This window comes from Uncinocarpus reesii, genomic scaffold (genome assembly GCF_000003515.1).
Source record: "Uncinocarpus reesii 1704 scaffold_2 genomic scaffold, whole genome shotgun sequence".
Classification (NCBI taxonomy): domain Eukaryota; kingdom Fungi; phylum Ascomycota; class Eurotiomycetes; order Onygenales; family Onygenaceae; genus Uncinocarpus; species Uncinocarpus reesii.
The window spans coordinates 387,497-397,171 of NW_003052499.1; the positions used below are offsets into that span (position 1 = coordinate 387,497).

The window sequence follows — 9,675 nt, forward strand, 5'->3', positions numbered from 1 at the left end:
CTCTCTGCACCCCAGTTGACACTGTAGACATGGCGTGAGATGATGCCATTCAATCCCGGCTGTGGCCCTCAACTCTCGCCTAACTCGTGCATTAAACTAATTGGCGTCCATTAGTATTCTCCTTCTCGCCTGCAGTCTCCGTCCGTCTCGCATCCTATACTGCAACGATTCTATTCACCGTGTGATACGCATGCCAATACTTTTGATTCTTGCCTTTATCCCACTGTTCGCCATGATAATGGTTTCATCTCAGATCGATGGCTTCTGGGCTTCACTACTGTCTGGGACATTCTAATCTGGGCGATTGGCAGGAATAAGCACGAAGAGTAATTGGGTTTTTGATGCTGTAAATTGCGCCTGGATTTATGATATCCCCAGAAAATCTTGTTCGTCCATTTTGGGACAAAGGCGAATGATCTGAAAGTAGTTATTGTGTTACTGTTCCCATCTATAACTACCCATGTGCTCCTACCTCGTCGTCGTCATGATGAATGAAAGACCTAATCGGCCATGAACCATATCTTATCATACAAACCAAGCTGAAGGCCAACACCAGTCCAGAGGCTCAGTATCGATTTCGGGCGCAAAAATAAAGCCTAATCATCTTCAAGGAAATACCACGGTTTCGTGTCTGGCCCATATTCTGGCGCAGGGAATTCCATCGGGACAGGCACAGAGCCTGCGAACACCCGGTCCACGTCGTTACCTCTATCCTCTGTTGCACTTGGTCCGCGGTCTGCAATCGGTACTATGACGCCGCATTCCCAGTTCTTGCAATTGAGTTTCGGTTGGGTAGTTGATCGATCTAGGACAAGACGGCCCCTGGTTGTATTAAACATTAGTCTTTGTGATTATACGGTGCGCTTCGTCAAGAGAAGGGCGGACTTACCAAGCGCTCTCTGACAAATTCGCACTTCCGATGTATGCCCAGCCACGATATGCGGTCTTGTTTGCGTCGTCGATGATTTTACCGTCCTCTGGTCGCACGAAGAGAATCTGAAATTTCCCCAATCAATAAGGAGGCGCGCTATAACTCTGGGTAATACATACTTTGCTGTGCATCAACAATCCTTTGCGGCGGTTGATATTGTCTCTCATCGCATTGCGAGGAAAGTCGGACCGGTTATACCATTTAGAATGAAAACAAATCGTCCCAGCGCCCATTGTGCCCGCTAAAGAATCCTTCACTGTTTTTAGAGATGGAAAGTAGACAAGGAAATTGTTTTTCCACTCCGCACCATCCGTCTTCTTAACGGTAACACCCCATTTCTGGCACGGGAAAGTCTTGGAGGTACGAAGTGTGAGTTCTTTGAGTCCATCGTCCCCTAGAGTCCGAGTCAGCCGAGATACAACGAAACCTCAAAAGGAGCAATCTTATGGTTTACCCTGGGCTGCAAAATACATGCTTCGCATAAATTGGTCGTTTAACGAGCCCAAAGATGATGTCTGCTAACGCATTAGAAAGTAGTAAAATCCATGGATTGTACAGCCACGTACAATATAATCCAACTTAAGGGGCTTCGAAGTACTTAGCCCCAGTTTAGTGACCGCAGTTCCTAACCCACAATGTCCCGTTTGACTACGAGCTGTTCCCATGTGGGAGCCACCTCTACATAGTGTTAGTCTAAGCAGAACAAGACAATACGATGCTGGCCTTACATCGTGTGGACAAATGCAAACTTAGCTGTTGCGGTGAAATCATAATATGAAAGCCTTGCAATAACTCTATCATGAACCGTTGACGCTTTGAGGAAAGAGACTAGGTCATTGAAAAATTGCGTTGGTGTTTGCGGCTCGCCGCCAACGACTGGGAGATCGATAAGGAACAGCACCTGCATGCACGGTTAGCGGAATCAAAAAGACAAAAGAGCATTCCTTCCGGTCTTGCATTTTCCATGTAACCGCCTTCTTCCCCCCAGTCGTGAGGTACTAGGTTTGCACTTGGCACAACGATACGAAGACGGGTAGGGTAGAATAGGAGCATCAATTTCGAATGCATAATATTAACGTGCGGCTCCATCGGAACAAAACACAGGCGCACACTGGGAATATCTGCAAAGTCCTGCTGAAACGCTTTCTTCTGAGGCCAAGTAGTCAGCAAAGGAGATTTCAAGGATCTAATAGCACATATTTACCGTTTCGTCCGATTTAACCCCCATAATTAGGAGGAATCTGGTTTTCTTAACATCGAATTTTGTGAACATCCAATCCATATTCCATTGGAACGAGCTAAGTACTGCAAGTTCTAAACCTTCTGGCTGAATTACCTCTTGGAATTTGATGTCGTTCTCCCGTCGACGGCCAAGAGCCCAGGTTTTCCTCACTGCTCCCTGAGGGAACCGGAAAGTGGAGGAGGCTGCTGGTGGCAGCGTATTGAGGGCGGCGTCATAGGACTCCTTGCTAGACCCTGCACTGGGATCATTTGGTGCCTGGCCATCCTTTTTGACTTGCAATTTGGACGGTTGGGCCGAGCTAGCTTCTTCTGCTTTTCTCTTCTTTGCCACCCTAGACAGCCTTTCTTCTTCTAGCTTTTTACGATCAATCCCAAGAAGATTGAAAGTATTGGCGTTGTTCTTGGCCATAACAGGATGCTGGGGTTGAATATCTTCCTCTAGATGATGGCGAGGGTTTAACACAGAAGGCTCTCCCTGTAATGATAGGGCGATAGCCGCTCGCAACTCTGCATCATCATCATCATCATCATCATCATCACCATCATCATCGGGGCTTTCTGGCACGGGTGCATTGCGGGCAGTGGTGGGAGGGCTACTATCCGAATCGGCTGTGAGATCAATAAATTCTGGCCCTTTGGGGGAAAGGCTGGTGCTTGATGCTGTGAGATCCCGCAAAGAGGCAGCTAAAGCAGCTTGCAAAGCTGCATCATCTTCATCACTGGAATCAACCATCGTGGACCCTTGGATGTCGCCCCAGGGAGCTTCGGGTCTGCAACGAATAGAAACGAGTGTAGTATATGGATAAATTGAAAGCTGCACGCGAATTTGGAGCTGTTTTTCTGTCTGTTGAGAATGGTATGATGTTGTCGAGTTTCAACATGTTGCGTTGAAAGAGACGCGACGGTCATGTGATGTTTACTGTTGTCAACGACCCCGGACCGTCTTTTCTCTCCATCAGTTCCAGGGGAAATAGATACGGCCATTGAATCATTTCGGACACGGTCATTTATCTCGATTTGCCCGCTACTGTTGTATGGCACTTAGCCGGTCAGTTACTCTCCGACCGAGCGGCAATATCCTTTTCCTAGTTTCGCATGTTTAAATGCTTTGCAGACGGTGAAAGAGGCTCTATATTATTGTGGACAAAAGCCTTTCCATGACTACGGATGTAGTTCGAGTGGTTGCTGCAAAAATAGCAGAAGTATCCTATACACATTGAATCCCACAGCACCCGATGGCAATGAAGCAAGGCCACTTGTATTACCCCAAGTTTCAACAAGGAGAGTATCATCAGCGAAATATACAAGAAAATAGGATCCGTCTGTTAAATAAGCCGCTCCGCTTCCAACTCAACTATATATATTTTATCAAAGGCAAGGCTGAATCCCTTTCGAGTGGGCCATTCCTTTCAAACGCCCATAAAGCTCTAATATAATCCCATACTCCGGCTTGAAGCAGGCGTTTTACCAGTCAACCAGGCCGCATAGCCGTCCGCCTTTAACAAATATGTTAGAAAGATGCAAGTCGGAGCGTAAAGCAGATATCATGCTTCTTCTTGTACAAAACTGACATTGGCGGTTACTCCGCAGATGGATGAGCTTCTCAGTAAGTAAAACGGAGGATTGGTCTTTGGTGTCAAGGGGGCCACATGGCGTCGCTGTACCCGTGCAAATGGCCCACAGTTGGGCCTCCGAGAGTATCACAAATAAAGTGTTTATGGTTATTCGGAATGTTCTGGTATTGGGAGACGTACTGGCCAAGATCCTGCACGACTTGATCACGTTCTTGCGAAGTCATCCCATAAAGGACAGAGTCCATTGGAACCTCCGGTACCCGCGTCATGAGAAGATACCCGTTATTCTCACTTTCCTAGGCAAAAGCTATGAGTCGAGGTTCTGGTATAGATGTATGCTTTTCGATTAGGAGCAGAGCATTTGCTCCGTCTTTTGAGACTCGATAGCCAAGTTTGAGGCAGAGGCCGAATAGAACTCAAATCATGCGGAATCCGGATATCAAAATCTCAAGGATGAGTTAAAAGGCGTAGCCTTGAGAGAATTTCCTGATATTCAACAACTGGGCGCCAGTCATTATTGATTTGCCTTTTGATTGTCATGCAATACAAAGAACCTGAAATGACTCTGTGAATTTCCAGTAAAAGGCTGTCTGGAAGAGGGGCATCGCCTGGTTTGATGTTAGATGTATAGCGTAAATCGTAGTATAAGCATTGATAGAAACCTAGGAACTGAAAAGTTGCCAGTAGTTTGTTTTCTAGCTCTCCACTGCAAATGAAGAAAAGGCATTTCAGTACATTGCATTATCAATTGCACTAAGAATATTACCAACCGAATTCGAAACCATATTGGTATGGCCGTTTTGAAACGCAGATCGGACCTGCTGCGACATGAGCCAAAGGCAGTTGAGCTCTTCATTCTCCGCTCTACAGAACCATTCCACTCCGCCCCCTACTCCAAGCTTCCCTCTTCCCGTCTATATGCTCACTCGATCCGTCGAGGAGCATGTGGGAGTTAGGTGGTCAGAGCACTGGCACAGAAAATAGCCAACATGGCCGTGGACAGCCGTTGAAAGAGTGCGATTAAATGGTTATTTACTAGATGATAAAATTTATCAGTTAAGGGCGAGGAAACAAAACGTTATCTCCAAATACTGGAAGAGCAACGCGAGACATGATGGAATCGCGATAGCTGAGACTCAGGCCTCTGGTACAATGAGAAAATGGCCGAATTCCCTGGAGGAACATGCCTAGCAGTAACAGCTTCCGCGCAATTAGGACTGGGTGAGATCCTGGTGGGGGTAGTTGTAATATGTCTCGTGGAGACAGAGCGTCTGAGTCGCGGGTATTAGAAAATGGCGTAGTGGGGTTTTCAAATAGCCATGTAATACTGGCGGGAATGTCCAGGATAGCACTAAGATCGCTCTGGCATGGCCCATGCTGCGATGAACTGGCTGTATAAGTCGTGCAACTTGGGACCCTTTTCTGGAGGGGCGTTACAAATTGCTGCTACCATTACATGGAGAGTATCCCTATTGGTATTTGCGTGTCGTACTTTCAAAGTAGTCGATGAAGCACTCGAGGGCTGGGTATGAAGGTTGGTCTCTTTCGCCAACTGCTCGAGCATCGCTTCAACCCGACCCAGTCTGTCTTCAAGCCGTCGAGTGCCTGAGGGCTCTTCCGGGAGCTCCTGGCTAACACACGTGGTCCCACGGCGTCTGCAGCCTTCGCAAATAGCATCCAAAGGTGCTACAAATGTACACCGAACCTTGCGGCGCTTACATTCCCAGCAGCTTTGGGTGCCTTTACGGACCTTCCTCTTCTTGGGCTCAGGCTGGTAATCGGGGGATCGAGCCACGCTAGGGTGCGCCATACCATGTGTATGAAGAACCAAAGGAAATAATGCATAGGGAGACATGGCGAGGGCGAAGTTGTTGGGGATGAGGTTTGAATTTCGATATGGACGGGAGCTCTAGAGCTGACAGGGGCTACGCTGACTAATGAAACCGGCATGACTCAGCACCTCCTATTATTGAATGTCTACAGAGTACTCCGTCCTCCGACGGCTTTCCACATCACGCCCCAGCCAGCAACTCCTCCGCCTGCGTGAAATTGTAACCAGGGAGTAACTGATTCCATTCATCGGAGACATTCATGCCCCCAGCTGAAACATCCAGGAAGACACCACAGGAAGTATGCGTTCCACAAAAGGGGCGTTCTAGAGGAGTAGGGGCCAACGCGACACTGTTGTTCTCAATTAATATCATAGATTCTAGGCACTGCGGAGACAAGCGGTAACAATGGAAATGAGACGAGGTCATTGAAGTATAGTTACTTTGTCAAATTGACCTTGTAAGTCCAAGGCTGGCGTGTTCAAATTCCTAAACGTGATCTCAATACTGAGCATAGACAACAGGATGATAAACGACCGAATAACCACTGCAACTTCAAACCTGTTGCCAAAGAGAGACTGCTCGGCTCCAACACATGCAACTCGTGTCATCAGTTTCCAGACGGGTCTGTCAATCTCAGCCGAAAAGAGGCTTCCATTTGCTAACAAGGCGCTGTGCACGGACTCCTTCTCTTCGCTGAGCGGTTTCGGCTTCGCCCTAGCGACGGCAGCAAGTCCAGCATTGACGCTAAAGATTATCATAACTCTATTAGTATGTTTGCTAAATTCTAGAGCTCCTAGATGGCCTACTCGGGCCTGGAAGGGATGGGTTGCCTCTCGACGGTAGTGGCTCGCAAAGGGTGCTTTGCAGCAAGGGGAAGAACAGGTCGCGGTTCTAAAGCACTTACGAATCTCTGAGGATGCTGTTGGGTGTGATAAGTATTAGCGATTTCGCGTGGACAAGTTGGATATATGCTGATATATTGTAGTATTAAAAACGCACCCATCCCCTAGGGCATCTACGGGGCCTACGCCAGCAAACTCTTAGGCAGCGGCGTTGTTCTTCAGTTTCAGGCTCAACAGCATCAACATTCTCGTCTCGAACAGCAATGGCTTCAGCCTCGAAGGCGTCAGCAGCCGCTGGTTCGGCGGCGTAGGCGGAAGCGACCACAAGGGCGACGGCAAAAAAGACCTTGGTCAATTGCATATTTGCGGCTGGGAAGCGGGCAAAGAACTCGGAATATAAGTATCGATTGAGATATGTTTTCAAGTAAAACCTGATGGTTCTGGTTGCTAATAGAGACTGACAAAACGAGAAGAGGGTGAGCTTTTTATATGCAATCCTTCTCCGTCGATGCAAATCAATTCGAGACCCTTTCCCCCGCACTGCGAAAGATCATCACAGCCATTTGCATCATGAGTGAGGTTTCATGGACTGGAATGGAATTTGAAATCCACAAACATGGCCTTCAGCTGCGCTGGATCGACCCACCCTCTCATGCTACAGTCAGCAATTCGAACCATTACTACTACATGGTAATGTTCTGATGTGAAGCATCTTGTTAGGAACCAGAAAAACTGCTGTGATACCTGGCGTTGATGTATGACAGACCAGTTTGGATATGTAGCAAACGGATTCCACTCCTGTCTGGGGCAAGTCTCTCGTGGTTACAAATGGGCCATCGTTAAGCGTGACTAAAAGGATCGACCGGAAGATCTCCATGATTCTCCATGCATGGATGTATGTCAATGCGGTGCAGCCCGACGGGCCGTATGGATGACATAGCAGATAGATTGTTGGTCCATCTCGGGACGGTCCGGCCATGACTCGGGTGTCGAGAAACCGTGTGCTACCTAACCCCGTAAAGACGCAGTTCACGTTATGCCAAACACGACAACATTGCGTTTCCTGGCGTAGTCGAGTTGGAAAACAGTCGAGCCAGTTCCGAGGAGTTGCAGAGCGAGTGGCTTCGTGTGGCCGGATGGATTGTCGTGGCGGTTTCCGTGTTGGGAGCAGCGGCGAAATTGAGTTTATGACACGGGGTATTGTTTTTCCGATTACGTGGACGGTAAGCCAGTCATGTGATATGCTGACTAAGATATGACAAAGTGACAACTCGAGCACGTCATTGCTCGCCATTAGGTCAATCGCGGACCGGGAGCCACCACAGCAGAACTATGGGATGTAGGAGAGAGGATGCGGAAAAGCATATCCCACAATTAGAGCTGTGCTTAGTCCGCGGGCTGGTTGATGTCGGCCACTTCAATCGACCTTACAAGCAGCAATGTTGAAAAAGGAAATCACCTCCCAATTCTTCCCACTCTATATGACTGCAGGTGAATTTGGCCGCTCCACAATTCAACGACTGATTAACCATGGCTCGGGGTAGTCTAAGCATGGGTTGGAACGCGAAATCTGAGCCACGCAAGCAAAAGGTTTTAATCATTGGTGCCGGCGCAGCAGGAATGGTACGGATGCTAAGTATCCCTTTGCTCAGCGGCCACCCATCCTTGTGAACAATTGGACTCCTTGGCTTTTCCGTCTCCGAAAGAAGGAGAATGACCGAATTTGTCTAGGCATGCGCCGCGACATTGGCGAAAGCGCACGAGAAATTCGATGTCACTGTTTTGGAGAAAAGCTCATCGGCTGGCGGCCAGGCTATGTCTCTTGCTATCGATGGGGAGAAACACGGAGCAGACTGGGTCAATCAGGGCACTCAAGGGGGAACCAATTTGTTCCGGCATACTTATAATTTTTTCCGGGAATACGGCTATGAACCCAAGGAGATAAGGATCCAGCTTTCTTTTGGAAAAGGCGTGGAAGGGTTTTGGACGAACATGTTCCCAAGCCCACTCTTACAGAAGCATCAACATGACATCAAGAAATTTGGGAAAGCTTTGAGAACAGTCCGTCGCTTCCGTTTCCCACTCTGGGTAATACCGCTGAAAAGGTTCTTTCGGCTGTTTGGCATCAGCAAAGAGTTCGCTCAGAGGATAGTGTATCCACTCGCCTCAGTATTAATGGGGATAGGAAACGAAGCGGAGGATGTCCCGTGTGGTGTTCTTCAGGTCCTATTCGACGATCCAGAGCTGAAGATATGGGATTTTGATCCTGTCGGATTTATGCCCCCACGACCGCCAATGTTCGCTTTCCCCAATATGGCTCGCTTTTATATGGATTGGGCTGCCGGCCTTCGGGCAAAGGGTGTTACCATCCGCCTCAATACGCAGGCTATCAATATCATACAACGAAATGAACGTGGTATCATTGTGGAAACTCGGCACATGGATGAAGACGCCAGGCTCACCGAGGAACGATATCACGACCGAAGCGTGACCGAAGCGTTCGATAAACTTGTCCTCTGTGTACCAGGTGACGAAGCAAGGCGGCTTCTTGGAGAAACAGCCACATGGAAGGAAAAAGCAATCCTCAGCGGGGTAAAGTACTTTGATGATATCACGATCACCCACTGCGACCATCACTATTTCGAGAGCAGGTACGAGCCCAGATTCAAGGAAAGTCTTTGCGGTAAGCCCGTCACAAAAGCACAGGAAGAGCAAATCAGGTTTGCAAAGGGAGAGGCGGGGATCCATTCCGGCTTCCGCCCATCGTACTGTACCTACTCGTATCAGTCAAGGCCGAACAAGAATGAACTTTCGTACGACTTCTCAAATTTCCAGTATCAGTTCCTGCCAGAGCCATGTTCCGGCAAGGCACCGCTTCCACTTGACCGCCATGTATTCCAAAGCCGGTTTATGGGTGAAAAATTCAAAGATCTTTGGACCATTGATCAAATAAACGACAAAGCGGTGCTCGAGAGAAGATGGATACACCAGCCGTCACAGGGTTGGAAACATTATGTCCGGGTACTTCCGTACTTGAGATATATCAACGGGACAAAGAACACACTATATGCGGGGGCCTGGACGTTTGCAGTAAGCTTCCGTTTCTTCATGGCCAAGCAATCGTCCTAACTTGAGACCGCCTAGAACATGCACGAAAGTTGCTTGCATCTCTGGCATAGCAGCGGCTGTTGCGATTAGGAGCGGAATACGAGTCGATCGACGATCTTGCCTGACAAGTAATTTTTCCGCTTATC

At 48.2% G+C, this 9,675-nt stretch overlaps 3 protein-coding genes across 3 annotated transcripts; 1 reads left to right on the plus strand and 2 right to left on the minus strand.

Moving 5' to 3' along the window:
• Positions 1 to 596: 596 nt before the first annotated feature.
• On the minus strand, positions 597 to 2,906 carry UREG_03092 (uncharacterized protein; the record flags this gene model as incomplete). The annotated part of the gene is made up of 7 exons (XM_002543530.1): positions 597 to 822; positions 890 to 996; positions 1,051 to 1,325; positions 1,566 to 1,609; positions 1,660 to 1,832; positions 2,009 to 2,080; positions 2,268 to 2,906. The coding sequence occupies 7 exons, from the start codon at positions 2,904 to 2,906 to the stop codon at positions 597 to 599; spliced, it is 1,536 nt and encodes a 511-aa protein (XP_002543576.1).
• Positions 2,907 to 3,809: 903 nt separating this feature from the next.
• On the minus strand, positions 3,810 to 6,782 carry UREG_03093 (uncharacterized protein; the record flags this gene model as incomplete). Its single annotated transcript, XM_002543531.1, has 6 exons — positions 3,810 to 4,043; positions 4,840 to 5,169; positions 5,240 to 5,656; positions 6,020 to 6,323; positions 6,484 to 6,550; positions 6,608 to 6,782. 6 exons carry the CDS (start codon positions 6,780 to 6,782, stop codon positions 3,810 to 3,812), a joined length of 1,527 nt encoding a protein of 508 aa, XP_002543577.1.
• A 1,169-nt stretch (positions 6,783 to 7,951) lies between these two features.
• UREG_03094 (uncharacterized protein) lies at positions 7,952 to 9,550 on the plus strand (the record flags this gene model as incomplete). The annotated part of the gene is made up of 2 exons (XM_002543532.1): positions 7,952 to 8,044; positions 8,234 to 9,550. The coding sequence occupies 2 exons, from the start codon at positions 7,952 to 7,954 to the stop codon at positions 9,548 to 9,550; spliced, it is 1,410 nt and encodes a 469-aa protein (XP_002543578.1).
• Positions 9,551 to 9,675: the final 125 nt, after the last annotated feature.